Below are 23,210 nucleotides of genomic sequence, written 5' to 3'. Positions count from 1 at the left end.
GGATATCCTTAACACCTCTCTTCAACAGTGCCTTATAGGATGACAGATTTTGAGTTGGAAGGAACCTCAGAGGTTGTCTTGCCTTCCCTTTAGCAGTGAGGAAACTGAGGTCCAGTAAGGTTAAGCATCAAGGCAACAGCCAACTATTAAATTCCCTTTGCAAAACCATTGTAACCTGAGTTGATCCTTTACTTCAGTCTCAGTACAGCCTCGCTTTCTTTCTCAGGACATTCCATTCCGTAGTAATCTAATATAGCCATTGCTTTCAGAGAAGAAGTCACACTTACATTAGTTATTCAGAAGACCACAGTCTGTCTTTCCCCAGTTAGAGGTACAGTGTACAACTTCTTTTTCTTCTTGAGTTCATTGTTTTGTAAATCACTTTCCGTGATAACCTGGAAGAGCTCCTTCACAAAAAGCAAGGCTGATCTGTTGTTTATATTTCCTCTCATGCCTACACATGATTGGCACTTAATAAGTATTAGTTGTTGTTGAGTCAAAGCTCACGGAGGGAGAGCCAAGAAGGAAGTAGGAGAAGGTAAAACCAAGAAATAAGGAGAAAGGATCTATATAGTGACATGACCTCCATCCCATGGAGAGAGACCTATGCATTTTCAGTGCCCCACTAAGGAACCCTGTGCATCAAGGAACAAGAGTCAGATAAAAAAGAAAAAACAGATAGATAGGATGTTGGAAACAGACACACACACACACGCTAAGACACTGAGGGAAGGATAATACAACCACTCAGACCAAAAGAGGTATTGGCAGATGAAGATAGGGAGGAAAAGGATTGGCACACCATAAGAGCAACCTAGAATTATATTTGGATTGTAATGTAATGTATGTGTTGGTGAAAGCTGGCATCTACCAAATCAGAGGGTACTGGACTCTGTAGCACCCTAAGCTCCTCCTTGTAGAACTGCACTATTCAGGATAGTACTAAGTCAGGAAGACTATAAAGGGAGGGATCCCTAGGTGTCCCAACAGAGGCAAGGACTGTGTGATTCTTAAATTTAGAGGAACATGTAAATACTTGGGGAAGTCAGAAGTCACAGTAATTTGAGGTAAAAGGAGGAGGTAACTTCCATTCCCAAAGAAATAACAAGCCTAAAGAAGTAACCAGATGAGAAAGTGAGATAGATCTGAGAAGTTATCTATTCTGCCAGCAGGATAGCTCATTAGAATGAGCCCATAACTCCACCCTGTCCTCATACACTGTCTCACATGGTAGCCAGACCTTTCAGATTGGTGCCATCACCACAATAGAGCACTCTAGAACTTTGCCAAGAACCAAAGTTCTAGGGCTGTTATACTGTGGAACATTGTAGTTACAGTCCCATCGGAGAGACCATTGGAGCATAGACAGATAGATGTAAGTGTTTGGTCCACTAAAGGGTCTAATCATTAACTTGGAAAAAATCCATGTGACATTTCTTCACAAATTTAAAGGGCGATCAATTTTTAACTCTTTCGTAACTGACCCCACTGGACTCGTGACCTGGATTTAATCTTGGGGCTTCTCCCAGAAAAACTCTTGAGCTCATTTTACTCTAATTTCGCCAGTGAACATCAGAACATGTTTATGTCTAGGTATCTACAAAAAAGGAAAAGAATCTTCTGCTCTTCTGCAAGCATTCAGGCTAATTGACTTCAAATATAGGACCAATTCTACTTAAGCTGACGAAACAGCTTTGAAAGGGCTCAGTGAGTGCCCAGAGACAGTCAGCAAGGGGTATGCTCCTGTCTGTATGCCCTTGTCTATCTGTTTATTTGCATGGATTTATGATCTATTCATCCTTCAAGCTCAAATCCTCCTTTTTCCATTAAACCTTCCCAAGCCACTCTAGCCTACAGTGATCCTTCTCGCTCCCATGACCCACTTTGATATTCATTGTCTATATGATTGCCTTAGCAATTAATCATAGAATCCCAGAATTGGAAGAGACTTCTCATCATCTGACTGGAGTAGGAATCTGCTGGAAGACCTCCAAAATGAGAACATACTATCTTGTGGTCTTCCATTCCACTTTTGAGCAGCTCTTTATTTTTAGATAGCTTTTTTGTTTTAGTACAATTTGCTGGAAATCCATTCCTTATTACTTCTTAGTTATCTCCTCTAGGACAGAGCAGGACAAATCTAATCCCTCTTCCACAAGACAACCCTTTAGATATTTAAAGAGAGCCTTCATATTTACCCTAAGTCTGCTCTTTTCCAGGCTCAATATTTGCCTATCCTTCAGCTTCCACAGCATGGTTTGTAGTTCCCTCACCATTCTGGTACCCTAGTTTGTCTAAACTCTATCTTGTCGCTATCTTTCCTAAAATGTGCACTTGCCTGACAGCAGAGGCGTTCAGGTGAGGGCAGAGCATCTGCCTCTCACATCTCTTATTCTGCATGATACTTATTTTCATACTCATTTTTTTTGGATGCCATGTCACCTTGCTGATTCATCATTGAATTTAGAGTTCACTAAAATCCCCACATTCTATTCACATGAATTGTTGTTTAGCCACATCTGCCCATGCAGGTAATTTTTTTTAATATTAGAGTTTTACACTTGCCCCTATAAAATTTTATCTTATCAGAAGGAGCCCATAATTCCACCTTGTCCTTATACTCTATCCCACATGGTAGCCAGACCTTTCAGATTGGTGCCATCACCACAATAGAGCGCTCTAGAATTTTGCCAAGAACCAAAGTCAAAGTCACACTGGCCTAGAAGAATCTAGTCCATATTCTTCCCCTTTCTGAAAAGTGGTACATTATACCTGTCTCTATTCCTGAAGCTCCTCTTCCATTCTCCACAATTTTTCAGAAATCACCAACAACAATTCATCAGTCACATCTGCAAGTTCTTTCAGTGCCTTGGAATGTACTTTTGGACCTGGTGACTTGAACCTCACTGAGAGCATTTAGCTCTTATCATCTCTTCAGTCATTGTGTATCCTTTGGTAATAATGATAATTGCTCATATTTCTGTAATTTTTACAATTTACATACTATTTTTCTCACAACAACCATGTGTAATAGGAAGTATGAGTAGTAGCATACCCATTATGCAGGTGAGAAAACTGAGGCACAGAGAGGTCAAGTGACTTGCCTACAGTCACAGATAATAAGTAGGAAAACCTTGGCTTAAATGCAAGGTTTCCAAGGGCTCAATCTACTTATTGTACTGCTTCCCTTATACACACACACACACACACACACACACACACTGATTTATATTATTTTGTTAACAAAATGTTGTACATACATTGCCCCATTTGGCCACCATAATTGACTAATGAGATAAATATTGAAAAGTATCACTATCCCTTTTTTTACAAATATTTAACCTGAGACCCAGAAAAGTTAAATAACCTACTCAGAATCACACAGAAATTGGCAGAGCCACAGCTTGAACCCATATCTTCTCATTCTAGATCTCTTACTTTTTTTCTTTGTATCACAGCTTAAGATATTCCTTGTTATTATGCTGACTGTTGTTTATCTCTTTGTGTCAATATTTAATGTTCTACGTGTTTATATCTTCTCAATTGGAATATAAATAAGCTCCTTAAGAGCAAGGAAGGGGCCCGCAATGCCTAATATAGTACCTTATGGCTAAGAATTGCAAATCAAAGGGATGCCCATCAATTGGGAACATGGCTAAACAAGCTGTAGTATATGATTGTCATGAATATTATTGTGCTGTAAGAAATGACAAGCAGGGGTGGCTAGGTGGCACAGTGAGTAGAGCACTGGCCCTGGAGTCAGGTGGACCTGAGTTCAAATTTGGCTTCAGATACATAACACTTACTAGCCATGTGAACTTGGGCAAGTCACTTAACCCCAATTGCCCTGCCTCCCCCCCCCAAAAAAAAAGCAAAAAGAAGAAGAAGAAATGAGCAGGATGATGTCAGAAAAGCCTGGAAAGACTTATGTGAGCTGATGTAAAGTGAAGTGAGCAGAACCAGGAGAATGTTGTACACAGTAACAACAATATTGTTTGGTGAAGAACTGTGAATAACTTAGCTCTTCTCAGCAGTACAATGATCTAAGACAATCCCAAAGGACTAATGATGAAGCATACTATCCACCTCCAGAGAAAGAACTGATAATAATTGAATACAGACTGAAACATGCTATTTTTCACTTTCATTTTTTTTTGCTTTTATTCTCATCTTGTGCAGAATAACTCATATGGAAATATTTTACATAATTGTACATGTAAAAGCTATATCTGATTGCCTACTGTCTGGGGGAGGAGAGGAAGAGATAGAATTTCAAACACGAAACTTTAAATAAAAGTTTTTAAATTTTTTTAAAAAACATAGTACTTTAGTCACCACTGCTAATTGATAACTATTTGTTGTGTGATTTTTCTGTTCATTATGGGTCTTTGTCCATCTGCCTATCCATTCTGGTGTGTGTGGATGGAGTGTGTCTGTCTCAGATCTATGTAATTCTGTGTTTGTCTCTTCTATATGTATATATTTGTGAAATTGCCTAAGTTTAACATTCCAGAAATAAGGATAGGAAGTGGATCTGTGATTTCATTAGTATAGGGAACTCTCAAGTAAAGAATCTCCCTCCATCAATGAAAGTCAGTACCTCTTCTGCATCTTAGAGCCTCAGGGTTGTCTGGAGCAGTAAGAAGTTAAGTGAATTATTTAGGGTCACCCAGAGGTGGCACTTGAACCCAAGTCTTCTTGGCTGGGCAACATTGAAAGATATAGAGGCAGGATAGATATTAGGACCCATGGTCTTCTCTCTCATCAGGAGGAATAGAGTTACTGACTCCCATCTTGTGCAATCCCTGTGAGCAGTCAGGCAGTCCAAGGGAAGGAGGAAAGACTAGGGGGAAGGGTGCTCCTAGCATTGGTGAGTCTTTTCCCCATCCTTCCATCTTGGATGGGCTCTGAAAGAATCACCCAAGATCAGGAGGGGGGGCAAGGGAAAAAGGGTATTACTAATGAAGGACCTGAGATCCAGAAAGGTTAAGAATTGCCCAACATCCCCCAGATAGTAAGGAGCAGAGCTGAAATTCAAGCCCATATCTTCTGAATTCAAGTCCAGTATCTTTTATACTATCCCAGGCTACTTGACTGGGTGAATGTGCATGAGAATATGGATATTAACCTCCCTGGGCCTCAATTTCCTCATCTGTAATATGAGAGGGCTGGACTACATGGTTTCTAATTTCCTTCCAACTTTAAGTCTATGATCCTTGTATGTGTGTATATACATATATACACATACATTCATATATATGTATGTATGTGTGTGTGTATATAAAAAAACTCAGAGTAGAAGGGATTTGTACTTGGAGGCTTTAATATGTATTTTATCATTGGTTCCATGCCACTATGTATCCAATAAGAATGGTCTTAAGTAAAGAAGTAATTGATTTTTTCCTTTTTTTCTCTGGGGAACAATGGTGTCATCTACACCCCACTCCACCCCCCGCAAATGAGCACACTGTTGCCTTCTTTAGCCTCCTACCAAGAAGGAAAGCTGTTATTAAAAATTAGTTTTGAGCCAAGTAAATTAAATAATAACTGGAATTATTCCCAGACCAATTTTTAAACCTCTTTAAATATACTTTAAAAATATAAAATAATGTTCTTGTCAACAATTCTTCTTATCCTAGAACTAACAGTCTTAATTATGGAGATAATGTCTTTAGAAGATACAAAATGGAATAGACTAAGCATGAGCTTTGGGATCATATCGAATAGCGTAGATTTTACTTCCAGTTTAAGCCCTAAAAGAAAGTCTGCTTAAGCACATCATCCAATCAATCACTAATATTTATTAGGCACATACTCCATGCCAGGGATTGTGCCAGGCATGGGGGATGCAAAAGCAAACAGACCCTGCTCTCAAAGAGCATATGATTGATCTAGAGAGAAAAAGCAACATGTACATATGCATATAGAGACACATGCACACAAACCTGTGTGCTAAGTAATGGAGGGGGCACTAACATCTGGGGGGGAATCAGGAAAGATTTCATGTAAAAGAAGGCACTTGAACTGAGACTTGAAGGGACCTAGTGAGTCTGAGAGGAAAATAGAGAGTATATTACAGGTTGGGGAGGGGGCAGGAAGAATAGGAAAGGCACAGCCAGTGCAAAGACACAGACCCAAGTTTTAGTACCATGTCTGAGAAAGAGAAAGAAAGATTGACTGAACTGTAGAGTGTAGGCAAGGGAGTGGTCGGGAATGAGGCTGGAATGCTAGGATAGGGTCATTGTGTGAAGGGCTTTACATTTCAAACAGGAGTTTATTTTTAATCTTGGAGGTAATGGGAATGACTAGAGTTTGAGTAGGGGAGTGACATTGTGAAATCTGTACCTTATAGAAATCACATTGGCAGCTGTGTTGAAAATGGATTAGAGTGAAAAAGAGACTGGTCCCAGGGATCAGTTAGGAGTCTGTCATAAGGGTCTGCCCTGGCGTGGTGTCTGTGCAAGTGGAACAGATGCCAGAGGTAGCATTCATTTAGGAATGGCAAGATTTGGCAACTGAGCTCACATTCCTTCCTATCTAGGCAAAATGATTAGCAACCAAAATTTTTCTCCTAAAGTGATTTGGACATATTTCAGAGGAGATTATTAGCAAAATCCAAACCTAAGGAGTTTGGTTCCATTTTTTTTTGATGGTTTAAAATGAAATGATTTGAAGTAGAATTTGGTCCCACCCATATTCACTTAAGAGGCTGTTGCTTGTCCTTTGTAAAAAATATATATATAGCATAAAAAGACCTTTAAAACTCTTAACAGATAAATAGAACACCGCATAGGATAGCCTTGGTGTAGCAGATGAGCAAATCATGCCAGTGCTTTCAAGCAATTTTTGGGTAAATAATATTTTTTTTTCTAATTACATGGAAAGATAGTTTTCAGCATTCATTTTTATAAGATGTTGAGTATCAGCTTTTTTTTCCCTCCCTCCTCCCCAAGACAGCAAACAATCTGATATAGGTTATACATGTGCAATGATGGAAACATTTCCACATTAGTCATGTTGTGAAAGAAGAAACAGAAAAAAGGGAAAAGCTACCAAAAAAAAAAGTGAAAATAACATGCTTCGATCTGCATTCTCACTCCATGGTTCTTTATCTGGATGTAGATAGCATTTTCTGTCATGAGATTTTTGGAATTGTTTTGGATCATTTTGCTGAGAATAGCTAAATTAATCATAGTTGATCATCACACAGTGTTACTGTTACTGTGTACAGTGTTCTCCTGGTTCTGCTCATTTCACTCTACATCAGCTCATGTTAAGTCATTCCAGGTTTTTCTGAAATCTACCTGCTCATCATTTCTGGTAGCACAATAGCATTCCATTACAGTCATATCACAACTTGTTCAGCCATTCCCCAATTGATGGGCATTCCCTGGGTTTCCAAGTCTTTGCCATCACAAAAAGAACTGCTGTAAATATTTTAGTATATGTAGATATTTGTCCATTTTTTTTTAATCTCTGGGATACAGACCTAATAGTGGTATTGCTCTATCAAAGGGTATGCACAATTTGATTGCCCTTTTGGCATGGTTCCAAATTGCTCTCCAGGATGATTGGATTGGTTCACAACTCCACCAACAATGCATTGGTATACCAATTTTCTCACATCTTCTCCAACATTTACATTTTCCTGTTTTGTCATGTTATCCAATCTGATAGGTGTGAGGTGGTACTTCAGAGTTGTTTTAATTTGCATATCTCTAATCAATAGTGATTTAGAGCATTTTTTTTCATATGACTATGGATAACTGACGTCTTTACCTGAAAACTGCCAATTCATATCCTTTGACCATTTATCAATTAGAGAATGACTTGTATTCTTATAAATTTGACTCAATTCTCTATATATTTGAGAAATGAGGCCTTTATCAGAAACACTAGCTGTAAAAAATGTTTCACAGCTTTCTCCTTTCCTTCTAATCTTGGTTGCCTTGGTTTTGTTTGTGCAAAAACTTTTTAATCTAATGTAATCAAAATTATTCATTTTGCATTTCACAATGTCCTCTATCTCTTGCTTAGTCATAAATTCTTCCCTTCTCCATAAATTTGACAGGTAAACTATTCTTTGTGTTCCTAATTTGCTTATGGTATCACTCTTTATGTCTAAATAATGTCACCATTTTGACCTTATCTTGGTATGCAGTGTAAGATGTTGGTCGCATAAAAGGATTTCTGTTACATTTGTTGCTGAGCAAAATTTGAACAAGAAGCAGATTTGATGTAGATAAAAATAAGCTCTATTTTGGAGATGTTTACCCAACTGAGTTTCAGCCTGTGTTGTGAAAGAAGGGACTGGTTAGAACAAGAGTGTAAAGCATTGCCAGGGACAGTGTTCATGTGTGCTGAATTCCCAATAATTGATAAATCTTTTTGTTAAGCATTCAAGAATAACACAGCACACAGAACTACTTAGAGTAGATAAAGAAATATTTACAATTTGCATTTCAAAATATTTTATTCTGAAAATCAAAAACCACTTTATGAGATTGTTCTAGATAAGAATCTATGTAGAATTACTGTCATTAGAAAATTATTCTGCCCTTTCTTACAAATAGATCAAGTTCCAGGTGGATTTATATCTAGTATCTTACTACATATGAAGGTTTAGCATTCCTCCTCCAACCAAAGATTGACATTATTATCCAGAAACATGAATTGTCAGTATAAACAAGGTTTTTTGAGGCAATTCTTTAATTATAAAGCATATGGTAGGATTTCATTCATTTTAATGTAAACTACCTTTTATTCCTGTGAAATGGACTCTACAGAAAGGGACTTGTTAGATAGTTGTGCTCAGGAAAGTAATTGAAGAGAGGTCATTTGATGAAGGGAACTCTGAAGACCGGTGGAAAAAATGCTAGAAGTAGGACAGAGTGCATCACTCTCAAATTCAGTGGAAAGACGAAACCAGGGCATATCTGAATATAGTCCTGGAAGCCTAAGAGTCATTATCCGAAATGATGAAATAAATAAATGAAATAGTAGGCATCGTTATCCCTTCACCATCAAAGAGTGCTAATGACCCAGACTTCAAAGAGGAAATCCTGTGTCAGCAGGAAATATAACCGAGGCATAAGCTATGCACTTTCTGAGTGAATCAACTCCTTGTTACATAGCTAAAGATTTTAAAGTTAAGAGAAACCCTGAGGATCGACCCCTTCTGTTTAACAGATTAGGAAACTGGAGGCCAGAGAGGTAAAGTTACTTGGCCAGAGTCATACAAGTATTAGGTGATGGGGACAGGGTTTGGAGCCAGGTCTTTTGTGTCTAGATCCAGTGATCTCTTCTTTATACCACACTGTCTCCATAGCTAAAACTCTATTTAGTTCAAAGTCTCTGACCCTAATTTATCAGTGCTGACATCTCTGCATCCAGGTCTACATTTGACTAGAGTATGAAGAAGATCAAAGTATCTAGAGATGTTCCATTGAAGAATCTGTGTAAACTTGGCTTGTTTGGAGCATAGGACAAAAAAGATTTTGACAATAAAGGATGAAGTAGTTGTTGAATGTCAAGAATTATGCACATCCTTCAAATAGAAATGGAATTAAAGTCATTAGGAGCAGGCTGTTGATAGGGGAAAGAAAGTAGTATAATTAAGTAAGATGTTTGGGGGTACTGCCAGTGTTAGAGCAAGGTACCAGGTCATGAGAATGACCCCTATATTTTGAGAGTCTGGTGGATAAGTTCCAATATCCTTCAGCATTGGCCACTGTCTCTTCTTGATCCACATTATCGTCACTTCGAGGGGCTGGGGGTCAGCCTCTGCATTAAATTTTACTGCTCATAGTGTAAGGACTTTTTGTTATCATGCAGAGAAATTCCCTGCTGAGAGAGAAGAACCTAGAAAAATACAAACAAGGATAAGGTAAAAGCCAGCCAAAGTCTCCAGGATACCAGCGTAGCCTTCATCACTTCTTTCCAGCTTCAGCAAATAATAAGCACCTTGTCTCTGGACAGTTTTTAGTGTTACCAGCAACACACTCTTGGACCTTTGAGTGTTATGTCAGTGCAACAACAAGAATAGATGCCGAAGAAATAGACCATCTACAATTTCAAGAATTAGTCAAGCATTTTGGGTACCACCGTTGCCTAGCCTTGTCTTTTAAAATGTTTTTCAATTCAGACCTTTATTTGGCACTGGGTGTATGCAAGTCACTGTGCCACATGGTCTGATGATTGCAAAGACAAATATGATTAGACTCTTGCTTTGAAGAGCTTATAGTCTAGCAGGAGAGAAAAAACAGATACAATGATCATAATGCGAATGGGCAGATACAATGATCATAATGCAAATGGGCAAAAAAAGGAAGTGTAGAGTGCTTTGTAGTTCAGAGGAAAGAACGAATGAAGCATTTATTATGCACTTTCTGTGTGCAAAACACTTTGCTGTAGGCATTGACATACAAATAGAAAAGCAGGACAGTTCCCTACCTTCAAGGAGCTCACATTTTAAAGGGGAAGACAATACATGTGAAATGTTTGACTGCAAAGCAGAGGTTGCTGCGTCTTCTGTAATGTCCTTTCCACTGATAAAGTTGTAAAATTTCTGATATCACAGAAGGCAGGTGGCTCCTTGTATCCTTTTTTAAACATGTGAAATTGTGTGTGTGTTCTGATCAGTCAGTTGCCTAAAGTGGGTCTGCAAAGTAAGCTTGGTCCCAGGCCATCCTCTCTGGGACAGTTTGCTGCATTGACTTAACAAGTAGCAGAAATGTGGATTTCTGTTACTGGAGTTATGCCTGTCTCTAATTAAAATGGATAACTGAGAGCTGACTCTACTTTGAAAGCCAGCAGATGAGCTTAATTCACCTGAGGTGCTTCTTCCTGTCACTGATAGATGACTCAGGACTTTTCAGACATCTATACCCACTTAAATATAGGGTGGTGGTTGTAATTTCCCAGTCTTTCCACAGGTTTTAGCATACACCCATTATGCAAGACTCAGTGTGAGTGTTGATGATCTACTCCTTCCTCCCTGCCCGAGCTGATCATAGCGTAGGTTTAGACTTGATAGAGATGCCATCTAGCCCAGTCCCCTCATTTTACAGATGAGAAAACTGAGACCTGGAGACACAAGTATTTGCCACATTCCCAACTATTCATTTACTCAGAGACACTTTCCCGACCTGAAGCCCAAGGAATCATTTTTATCAGTAGGCTCATCTAAGAATATGGAATCGAGATTTCTCCATGGACAGAGCAGTTTGGGCTGGGGGGCAGCGTGCATCTCTAAAGCAGAATCTAGTCAGTGTCCAGCTCATGGGCCTATTTAAGCAGCATTGCTCATGCTTTCTCTTTTGGGAACTCTTATTGCAGATGCTAACGCAGGAGATCGAGGACAGACCAATAACGCGGCATCAGCTTCAGCCTCCAACTCCACCTGAACCAGCACCAGGCAGCCAGCTGTGCAGGAAAACTCGCCGGCCACTTGGGTTTCACTCAGCAACACTGGTCACGTTGGGAAAGAAAATTAAAGAGAAAAAAAACCTTGTTCATTTTAGTGTTCAATTTTTTTATTATTGTTGTTCTTATTTAACCTTGTAAAATATCTCTAAATACAAACCAGTTTCATTGTATTCTCACTTTGAGGGATTTCCAGGGGTTCGGGAGGGGTCACAGGGAGGGGACAAGCAGAGCAATAGAACATGAAATAACTCCTGCGACAATCTTTTTTATGGAAAGGCTGCTGTTACGTACTCTAAAAGCAGGACTCTTGCCTCGTGCCCCCTTCCACAAAAGAAGAAAACTGTTCTGTGCTCAAGTTTGGGGAACTTTCTTTTCTTTTTTTTTTTTCCAGTCAAATGTCAGACATTGGTATAGTGCACAGCTTGAATTTGGTTGGGAGCTTAGCAGATGTAATACATTGGGGGCTTCAGTGTTGCTTGTAAAATTAATCCATATCCTAGGGTATTTGAAGAATTGCCTTTGGCATGTTGGGGTGGGTGTGGCAGATATAATATGAAATGTGTCACATCCATCACCAAGGGAGGCAATTGAGTTTCAAGTCTGGAGCTACACATGGAATGTTTTCAGGGGGTTTGCTTATTTTTTTTAATTTTGCTCTTACATCAGGGTGAGAGAAACCTACAGTGTCACACATGATAAAGAGTTGTCGGATGAGAAAAAGCAAGCCAGAGCTTAGCTCTATCAGCTGTAGAAGAGGATGCTTGTTTGGCTGACTGAAGGCTGTCTGCCAGATCTCAGCCTAGCTTTCAAGTAGTGATCTAGCTAGAAAGGCTAAGAGGAAAACAAAGTTAGGTGAGTAGCTCTGGTCTGCAGAAGAGAAAAGCAGGTGATGAACTGTGTCCTATGGGAAGGGGACAGCTTAGGGGCTCTTTGGCAAGTGGCCACTGTGAATATATTTTTCCAGGTTTTGCTCTAAAATTGCTTCCCTTACAAAGATACACCATGAAAGGACACTATAGTTTATAATGTGAACTGTAACAGTCTACTGGTTTATTTTTCATAATTTTTTATTGAAAGTTGAGCTTGCAAATTGCCACATTCTATACATAGTTCTAATTTTAAATCCAAATCTAGAATCTATATTTAATTTCATCCTTTTTTAACCTCATGCTTTTTTAATTTTATTTATTGATGCATGTCAGATACGCCATTATGATATTAAAATGGTAAAAATATTAATAAACTAGGCATCAAAATTATATAAAAAGTACTTGTACCTGCTGACTTATAGGAAAGCTGATTATATAAATGTGTGTGTATATATATTATATATATACATGTATACATATATTCAATACTGCTTTTTTTATTTTTTGTCTACAATATCAAAATTGTCTGATTGAAGCATGAGAAGAATGCTTTTTTTTTCCAGTTAATTATCTTGTTCTGTTTTCTTTCTGTATCAGTGAATGATGTCAGAATCAAAGTCTCTGTTTTTGAAGTAAAAGCAATATTCCTTGGAAAGCCAGGAGGGTGGATGGATTATATTTGCAATGTAGAAATAGTCTTTTCAGAACTGGTCTGTTTTATACTTGTGAGTTTGGTGTCCATGTGGGCCTTATATACTCACTAAAATGAACCTTAGTCACCTTGGTGCTTATGGGCCATTACTTGACCTGTGACTCTTTAAGGCACAATCAGTTGTATTTTACATTTAAAGATCATTTTAAGTGATGGCCCCTTCCCTCCTGCCTACCCTTCCTCAAACACCTTCCAAGGATAAACTAGCAACAGCAGGGCTGGCTGCAAAGTTTCCAATAGGAGGCAAGAAGAGTGGAGGCTTGTCTCTCTCCGAGTGTTCAATTTGCCCTCACCCTCCTCACTGCTACAGGAAGTCATGTAGGCATTGGAGCGTCTCACCTTCCAACCCAGTAGTCCTGGCAATGGGCACTGACATCTCCACTGCCCTGCTGTTGCCTCCTGATGAGATGAACTGATACCCAGAAAGAAAACTATGAGTCATCTTAGTTTTCACTCATTCAGCAATGCCCTTTGGGGCATTTGAAAGCTCTGGGTATAGCGTAGTAGAGGAAAGAAACACACACACATAAACCCCCCAAAAAAAGCCCTCACAAATATTCTTAGTTTGATGAAGTCTTATAATTAGAATCTGAAAACAGTCTAAATTCATGAAACTTGCCAGCAGAATCCCATAAAGGGAAATATAGGGCTCTGATAATAAGTTTTCCAAAAGAATTTATAGAAGATTTAAAAGGCAGGTTAGTGACTAATAATGGATGTGCTTTAAGAAAATGCCCAGCCACAGATTTGGAAATGGACATTGCTCTGGAGTTGGATAGTATTTTCCAAAGTCCATAAAATCACTGCTTATATCAGGAAACACTTTGTGTCTTTTTTTTCCCTGAAGATGGAAGAAGGAGAAAGAAGAAGAGGGAAATGTAAGCGCTTTTCTCTCATTTTTATTTTATTTTGTGTGTGTGAGGGCTGAGGTCCGATGATTTTACTTTCTCAAGGATCATGACAGGATCACAGAACTCTTTTATACAAGTGAGATCCAGGTCTCTGAATATCTTTTTGTAAATAATAATAATAATAATAATAAAAGCTCCTCACCAAATTCAAGCTTGTACATTATATTTTCTTTTGATGTTTTTAAATTTAAGTTTTATTGTTTTGTATGTAAATATGTGGACCCAGGAACTGTTATTAATGAGCAAAAAGTTACTGTTCAGGGCAGTGATTCTGTTTAATAATCAGACAAAATGTAGACGAGCTTTTTAAAGCCATATAGTTTTAACTCTGTACAGTAGGTACTGGCCTGTATTATTGTAACAATAACTCTAGCAATGTATAGTGTATCTATATAGTTTGGAGTGCCTTCGCTTCCATGGTTCGTTTTTGTTTTTGGTTTTGTTTTGTTTTATAATTTTGTTTCCCTTTTCTGTGTCCCCATTCCCTCTTTTAACTAACGTCTCACAAAGCAGCATCTAGCCCTTCCCACAGCTGTTATGAGTGCTGTTAAGGTTTCAGTGATACCATGCTTAGTAGTGGAAACAGAGGAAACCATGTTCTAACTCATCTTACTCACGCTCTGACTTTGTGTTGGCTCTGAATGTTGGTTTCCTCCCCAGTAGCAGTGACCGGTTTCATTATTTTATACGTCTCCCACCCAGCACCAAGTTGTCCTTAAAGCTGGGGCAGGGATCAGCTAGGTTAGATTTTGCTCGTCTTTCCCCAAGCCCTACATCCAGGGGTCTTGTGAACAGCAGATTCTGGGAGCCTTCCTTTGGGTTCATTTTCTCCCTCTCTTTGCCTTCCTTCCTTTCTTCCTTCTCCCTGCCCCCTCACCCCTGAGAGAGAGAATTTGATTTTATGAGTCGAAAATATCTTCCTAGGACCACAGGTTGACAAAAAATGGTTCAGAGTGTCACATCATAATTACTTGTGGCTACAATACGTAGGACCATTCCAGTTAAAATACTGTTGTTTTAACAAGAACTCTTAGCTTGCTCCCTTCTTGCCACTCTCACCCCTTCCAGTAAAATGTCATTTATAAATTCTTAATTAAAATCAGTTTAATTTTTATTATGTGCCCAAGCACAAAGACTTTTTTTTTAAACAAGGGAAAAAAAATCAGTCATTTATGTTTTGCCTCCAAGTATTCCACATACAATGTCTTGAAGAGAAGAAAAAGGAAACTTTACCAAACCAAAGGTTGCTATTTTTGACACATCTTGTTGTTCATTCCAGCAAGGCAAAAGACGGCACCTTTTTTTATTTTCTGGTGACGTGACAGTGATGTAATTTTCTTGTTATGTTAAAAGTCCACTCGATTTTTTTTTTAATTTTTTGGTTTGTTTTTAGCAAAGTATGGCTGACCAGTCATTTTGTCTGCACTAATGCAAAGGTTTCTGAGAGAACTATATTCTCTGACCCTGTGGATATCAAGACACTGGTATTATTATGTTTAAAAATTTCTTGCCATTTCCTTTTGAAGAGTCTAACTTTGGACACTCTAAAAAATAACAAAAACAAAGTTGGCCAATGTTAGATCCCCAACAGTTCACATTTGCTTTAAGAAAACAATTGCATTGGGTTCCTACAGTTCATTATTAGCAAAATTCTAAATCTTGATAGAAAAAACTTTTTCCCTCATACAAAAAAAAAAAAAAAAAACAAGCATCCTTTACCAGTATTTTAGTCTTTTCTGGTAGAAACCTGAGCCATTGAAGGTAAAACAGACAGCTTAGAAGCACAGACCAGGGCCTGCCTTTCTGAAGTTTTGAAAAGTAATCCCTGGGGTTCAGATTATTTTCACAGGGGTTATGCCCAATTTTATTCAAGTTTGTCGCTCCATTTTTCACCTCTGCAATAAAAGCAAAATGACAAACCATGCATAAGGGGTTAGCTTGAGAAGTAGCTTCCTTGTGTTAATTCATTCTAAACTTTTTTATATATCTGTCTACAGGGAGATGCAGATAGATGTATGAAAATGTGCTTGCCTGTAAAATTTGCATTTATAAATGTGTTGCCGATGGATCACTTGGGCCTGTACACACACCGATTAGCGTGACCACTTCCATATTAGAAACAGAAATCTAAATATATATAAATATATATATATAAAGGACTGTGGGTTGTATACAAACTATTGCAAACACTTGTGCAAATCTGTCTTGATTTAAAGGAAAAGCAAAACCTGTATAACATTATTACTACTTGAATGCCTCTGTGACTGAATTTTTTTTTCATTTAAATATATACTTTTTTGTGGACAGTATGCTTAATGTTTTTTTTTTCCTTCCCCCATTCCCTTGTAAATACATTTTGTTCTGTGTGACTCAGTTTGGAAATAGTTAACTGGTACTGTAATTTGCATTAAATAAAAAGTAGGTTAGCCTGGAAATGAAATTCAAATTCAGAAGTGTGTGGTCTTTATTTCAGTTCCCAGCCCTCTTTTCTTTGTCCTCTCTAATTTTCCACTGCTCTGTTGACTGCAATTACTTTCCCCTTTCCCTAAATTAATGAAATGACTCTTTGTTACAAAAATCAAGATGTAGATGTGTTTTCTCTCTTTTCCCCTCCAAATAAACTGTTATTCCATTGCCTCGTCCAAAGGGGTACAGCTTATATTTAGTATGTTACTGGATTTGATGAAAGGGAGATTTCACAAACTGCTTTTGAAAAGAAAGGAAAGTGCCCAGTTCAAGGGACAAACTGCAAATTGTATGCTGCCGGCTTTGAACACTGTGCTCTTGGTTTTGGGGTAACTGTTCTTTTATTTTTTTTTATAAAGTTTCATCCCATTGATGTTACTGGGTGGTGATTTGTAAGACTATATGAACACCATTTCCAGTGAGGCTGTACCTCCCAATAAATCGACACATGCTGTGTTTGAGTCTGGTGATTTCCAATCCTGGATGCTGTATGTAAACACAATATGTCTATTAGTGCAAAGAAAAAACATCGTTTTCAGGGCTGGCTCCCATGGCCAATTCTGTGACCATCCTAAAATCTAGATGCAAGGTCATGTGACTTCACTGCTTCAATAAAACAAATTTATATTGGACAGAGGCTGGTTTCTTTTTTTTTTTTAACCTCCCTTCCCTCTCACTCCCTGACCCCCAAAACCAAATACTAATACAAAATCATTTTCTGTGTCATCTGCAGAATGGTCTTGCCATGCATTTACCTAAGAGTACATCAATAAGAAAAAGACTGCTCAAACTTAAAAGATTACCTCCATGATACTTAGGGACTGGTCATTGAAACACACTAGTGGCCTGAGATTAAATGTGCTCCACCTTGTTATTTACTTAATTCCAATACCTATTTATATGCAGGGACCCTTTAAATGAGTAGATGGAGTAACTTGGGCTTCCAGCAGACTAAAATGTTACTAAATGCCTTAACTCCTGAAAAATGCATTTTTGTCTTAGCTCACCACTTCCCATCCCTGTGGTCCATAAAGATGAAATCACTTGCCTGAAAGCACCCAGCTAAATAATAACAGGTTTAAGATTACAAAACAGGACTTTTGACTTCCATTTCTGTGTGGGGTTGACGTATCTTTGAGCTGCACAACTAGATAGCAACAATGTTCGGGACCACATCTACCATACTGTGTCGAGCTGTAGCATCACAATTTTAGGGAGGATAAGCTGAAAGGGCAGAGTACCTCAAGACTACGCTAAATGAAGGGAAATGTAAGGATATTTCGCCTTTGGAAAGGAAATCTCTAGGGGGATGTAAACAGTCACCAACTGACAGTTATTAAGTGCCTATTATGTGTGGTAAGCACTAGCTGTACAATGGCAAAACTTCTGTTTATATAAAGTCTAATGGGGGAGGCAACTACACAAACAAGATATGTGTTGGGGTAAATCTGAGATCATCTCAGAGGGAAAGTACTTAAGATTAAGGAGAATTTACAGAAACTGGGACTTTAAGTGAGACCTGAAGGGATATGGAATCCAAGAGGCAGAGATGAGGAAGAGTTCCAGGCAGGAGGGACAGACAGTGGGAATGACCAGAGTCATTGGCTTTGAATGCCAGATGGAAGGTTTTCTGTTTGATTCTGGAGATAACAAGGGGCCACTGGAGTTTATTGAATGGGGTGGGAAGGGGGTTACCTGGTCAGAACTACACCTTAGGAAGCTGAGTTCAGAGAGAGATGACACGGAGACCAACCAGCAAGCTATTACTGTAGTCCTGGTGTGAGGTGATAAGGGCCTGCACCAGGGTGATGGGAGCATCAAAAGAAAAAAGGGGGCCCATATGAGAGATGTTACAAACATCAAAATGATAGGACTTGACAATTAATTACATATGGGGAGTAGTCAAGGGTGATCAGCAGGATGGTGGTGCCTTCAACAGTAATAAGGAAGTTAGGAAGAGGGAAGCATTTGTGAGTAGGGGGAAGATAATGAAATCAATTTTGGATATGTTGAGTTTAATATGTTTACAGTATGACCAGTTCAAAATGTTCAAGAGAAGAGGGTCCAGGGCAGAACCTTGGGAAAAACTCAAGAGTTAATGGTCATGATCTAGATAAGAATCCAACAAAGGAGGCTAAGAAACTGTCAAACTGCTGGGAGGAAAGATATATCACAAGAACATAAAAAAGAAGAGCATATCCAGAAGAGGGTGATAAACAGTGTCAAAGGCCAGAAGGATGAGGAACGAGAAAAGGCCTTTAGATTTAACAAGTAAGAGATCTTAGTATTTTTGTGAAGAGCGGTTTTGGTTGAATGATGAAGTCAGAAGCTAGCTAGACTGTAGAGTTAAGAGAGTGAGAGGAAAGGAAGTAGCTTTTTGTGGATGCCCTTTTCAAGGACTTCTGCCCCAAAAGGGAGGCCTACTATAGGAGGAGAACTAGTGGGGATGAGGGACACATGGAAGCAGTAGACAGGGAGTGGTGGAAGATCAGTGCCCAAGTCGAGGTGGGTGTGCTGGAGAACACAGGATGAAATGGAATCACACATGCATGTAGAAGCATTAGCCTTGGCAAGAAAAAAAGGGGGAGGGAGACCACATGTTCATTTGAGACAGGGGTGAACAAAGCTCCTCAGTGACATGAAGGAGGAGGATGTAAAAGGGAATTCTTGGCAAATGGTCTTAATTTTTTTTCAGTGAAAATACGAGGCAAGGTTGTCTGTTGAGAGGATGGGGGAAAGGGAAGAGGAGATTTCTGAGGAGAGAAGATAAAGGTTTAGAAAAGCTGTTGTGGTGAGTGGGATAAAGAATAAATGAGGGAGGTGTGAAAGGTTTGCTTTGGCTCAGTGAGGGTCCATTTGAGATTATAGAACATAAACTTGTATTGCACCCCACATAGTTTGATGATTTTCCCCAGTTGTCTTTAGATTTTGGAAAGGCTGTTATAGTTGTGTGGAAGAGGGACCCAAGTGCTCAGCCTCAGAGGGCAGAACTAGGTACAGTGATTGGAAATTACTTTTATGAGACCAAAAATAGAATGAGCTGCCTCACAAGGTATGTAGTAAATTATCCAACACTGAAAGTCTTTTTTCTTATAAATGTTTATTTTCTCTATACCCCTTTGATCCCTCCAAATGAAAACCCTTATAACAATTGTGCATAATCAAATAAAATAAATTCTCACATTGTATTAGTCTTGCAACATTTCTCATTCCTCATCTTAAGCCTCTGTCAAGAACTGGGTAGCATGCTTCTGATTCCTGTGGGATTGTGGTTGATCATTGCTGTCATCAGAGCTCTTAAGTTTTTCAAAGTTGTTTTTTTTTTAGGGGCAGCTAGGTGGTGCGGTGAATAGAACACCAACCCTGGAATCAGGAGGACCTGAGTTCAAATGTGGCCTCAGACACTTAACATTTACTAGCTGTGTGACCTTGGGCAAGTCACTTAACCCCAATTGCCCTGCCTAACCCTCCCTCCAAAAAAAAAGACAAAGTTGTTTATTTTTACTGTGTTATTGTTAATGCATAAATTGTTCTCTGTTCTTCATATTTCACTCTTTATCAACTTCTAAGTCTTCCCAAGTTTCAGGTTTCTTGGAACTCATCTCTCATTTCATATGTCACAGTGATATTCCATAAAACTCATATGCCATAATATATTCGGCCATTCCCCAGTTGATAGGCACATTGCCACTGCAAATATTTTTGTACATACAAGTATTTTTCTTCTTATACTGATCCCTTCATAGTAAGGGCCTAGTAGTAGTAATACTGCCCCACAGCCCCTTCAGCATCTCCCTAGAAATCTTTAAATGAAAGGTCAACAACCATTTAAAGTATTGAAGGGACTCATATGTGAGCATAAACTGGGCAAGATGGCATCATAGATTGCTTTTGCCTCAGGTTCAATGAGCAAGGCAGCTAAGTGACACAGTGAATAGAGTGTTAGGCCTGGAATCAGTAAGATCTGAGCAAAAATATGACCTCAGATTCTTATTAACTGTGTGACCCTGGGCAAGTCGTTTAATTTCTCTGCTTCAGTTTCCTTAACTGTGAAGTGGGGATAATAAAAATGCCTACATTGTAGGGTTATTGTAGGGATAAAATTGGATAATATTTGTAAGGTGCTTTGCAAAACTTAAAGCATCATATAAATGCTAATTTATTCTGTTCCATTTCTTCATCTATAGAATGAAGCAGAGAGCCTTCATCAATAGAACTTGACAGATTAAACTCATTTGCTTCTGATAGGATTCCTAGACTGGTCACTCAGGACAAAGATGTAGACATAGTTTGACTAGATTTCAGCAAAATATCTGACAAAGTTCTTATGCTAACCACTAAACAGTGGGCTGGATAATTACCAAACAATTATGGAGATTCCATCTTGGACAGGAGAGGTTGTCTCATTCTTTATGTTTGTGTCTCCAGCTGCCAAGACAGTGCACTTAATGAATACTTGTTGATTGACTAAAACTGATCAAATGACCAGGTCCAAGGTATAGTCATTAATAACTGGATATTATTTTGTAAAGAAGTCTCTAGGGGGGGGCGGCCAAGTAGCACAGCGAGTAAGAGCACCGGCTCCAGTGTTGGGATGACCTGGAAATCGAATCCCAGGCTCAGACACTTAGCACCCACCCAGAAACACCTGGCCGTGTAACCTTGAGCAAGTTACTTAACCCCAATTACTTAGGGGCAGCCAGGTGGCTCAGCGAGTAAGAGCACTGGCTCCAGTGTCGGGATGATCAGGATCAAATCCAGGCTCAGATACTCAGCACCACACCCAGCAATAACTGGCCATGTAACCTTGAGCAAGTTACCTAACCCCGATTGCTTTTTAAAAAATAAATAAATAAATAAAGGAAGTCTCTAGGGGAAAACCTAAGGAAATCTGTCTTTTGCCCTAAGTTATCTATTATTTTTATCAATGACTTGGAAGAGGGCAAACATGGCACAATTAGCAAGTTTGATTGATAGTTAAAGAGACTGGGGACAGAATTAGATCCCAGTAAGATCTCCATAGATTTGGACAATATGCCAAATATAATAAGTGAATTTAACTTCCATACTCTGACAGCTCTATAGTACTGATAATTCATCCAATGGTGAAGCTCAAAACCCCATGCTCATTCTGTCACCCAGTGTGACTCTTGTCCACGTTCTATAAATACTTCATGAAGTATTCAGTCAGTGTACTAGGGGCCTTCCTCTAGATGTTTCAACATTGTGTGGATACCAGTAGAGGTCACAAGCTATCTAGTTATCTCACATTCCCTATGTGACCAAGCCACCTGCTTTTCTGTCACACAACTCTCTGATGGCATCTATTATACCACTTCTCTTATACAATTCTTTGTTGCTACCCCATACTCAATGTACACCTCTCTAATGCCCTTTTAGGGACTCTCAATTTCAAGTCTTCCATGACACACAATCAATATAGCATCACTGAAAGAATACTGGTGTTCTTTCTGACATTTAATTTTGCTTTGCCTATTTCCCTCTCCTATCCAGCTCTCCCTCATGGGTCCTTCTCTCCCCATCCCTTGTCCATTTCCTCCTATTTTCCTTTTGAGTTTAATGTATTTCCCTCTCTGTTTGCATGTCTCTGTATTGTGTTAGATCTTTCTATATCTGGTTTAGATTAAAATGAAGTTCATAAGATATTTGTCCCTTCACCTCTTCCTTCATGATGAAATATCTTATGTTTCTCTACTACATGATGGTGATTTCTTTCCATTTCCTCCTCCTTTCTTCCCCAGGATAGTTCATTGTCCCTCCCTTTTTTGTCTTTTTCCAAGACCATCAAAATGACAAAACTACCCACAATCCTTCTATTATCTTTACCTTTCTTTATGACCCCTAAAGATACTGGAATTCAGAGAAGACAACTGTTCTTATTACCCTATTAGCATTTAAGCAATACAACTTCAGATATTTCCTTGCAATTACACAAATGTGTATACTTTTCTGTGTTTCTCTTGACTCTTGAATTTCCATTTCAAAAGGTCTGCTCAATTCTGGCTGCTTCATCAAGAATTCTTGGAAATCTTCTTCACTGGAAGTTCATTTTTTCTCCTATCAAAATATACTCAGTTTTGCTGGGTAGGTTATTCTTGATTGTAAGCTTTTATCTTTTGTCTTTTGGAGTATTGGATTCCAAGCTCTCCTCTTCTTTACTTGGCAGCTGCCAAATCTTGTGTGATACTTGTTTTTGCCCCTTGATATTTGAATTCTTTTTGGTGGCTTGTAATATTTTTTCTTCCATGTACTCTTGTAGTCTTTATGACCATATAATTTTTTTTCAGGTTTTAATTGACTTTTGAGGTCACTCTCTTCCTTGGGTTTTATTGCCTGAGCATCTCTTAGTCCAAGGTATTTACCCATGGTATTTGGTGTTTTCCTTAGTTTCCTTATCTAAGCAGACTCAGTGTCTCGATTGAGAGTTTAGATCAGGCTCCACACTTTCATTCCTGAATGGAGTAGGCAAGCCCTGGCTGATCCTGAGTGTAGTTGTCAAAACTAGGTTTTCCCTTAAAAGGACTCTGGGGCTTCTCTGATTCTGGGCTCTGCTTGGATCCTCCCTCTTGCTACAATGATCCATACAGGGCTGCCCCTGTCTTAGGTTATAACCAAAAAAGAATTTGATGTTAAAAAAGATGAAACTTTATTTCAAGGACCCCTAGGGTCCTTTAACCTTAAACAACAGTCCATACCACTTTTCTTCTATTCAATTCTGGATTCAGTGTCTGTTCAAGATTTATATACTGATTAAGAGTTCCAACTATATATCATAAAGAACATAATAGAAATTCTTCATCTATT

At 38.7% G+C, this 23,210-nt stretch overlaps 1 protein-coding gene across 4 annotated transcripts in view; it reads left to right on the top strand.

Moving 5' to 3' along the window:
- The window catches only part of GSK3B (glycogen synthase kinase 3 beta), a 304,997-nt gene extending 287,980 nt beyond the window's left edge, over nt 1-17,017 (top strand). For 2 of the 4 annotated variants that reach the window (XM_069069985.1, XM_069069987.1), the window contains 2 exons: nt 2,820-2,955; nt 11,338-17,017. In XM_069069985.1, coding sequence (XP_068926086.1) covers nt 2,820-2,920 — 101 coding nt within the window. In that variant the 3' untranslated portion in view covers nt 2,921-2,955; nt 11,338-17,017. The remainder of the gene's footprint in view (nt 1-2,819; nt 2,956-11,337) is intronic. The other 2 variants (XM_069069986.1, XM_069069988.1) reach the window with 1 other exon arrangement.
- The last annotated feature ends 6,193 nt before the right edge of the window (nt 17,018-23,210 follow it).

Source organism: Petaurus breviceps, unplaced genomic scaffold (genome assembly GCF_028583685.1).
Source record: "Petaurus breviceps papuanus isolate PSGF00001 unplaced genomic scaffold, PetGlider_PUasm1.0 90792, whole genome shotgun sequence".
Lineage (NCBI taxonomy): Eukaryota > Metazoa > Chordata > Mammalia > Diprotodontia > Petauridae > Petaurus > Petaurus breviceps.
This window is presented reverse-complemented; position numbering and strand designations above follow the sequence as displayed.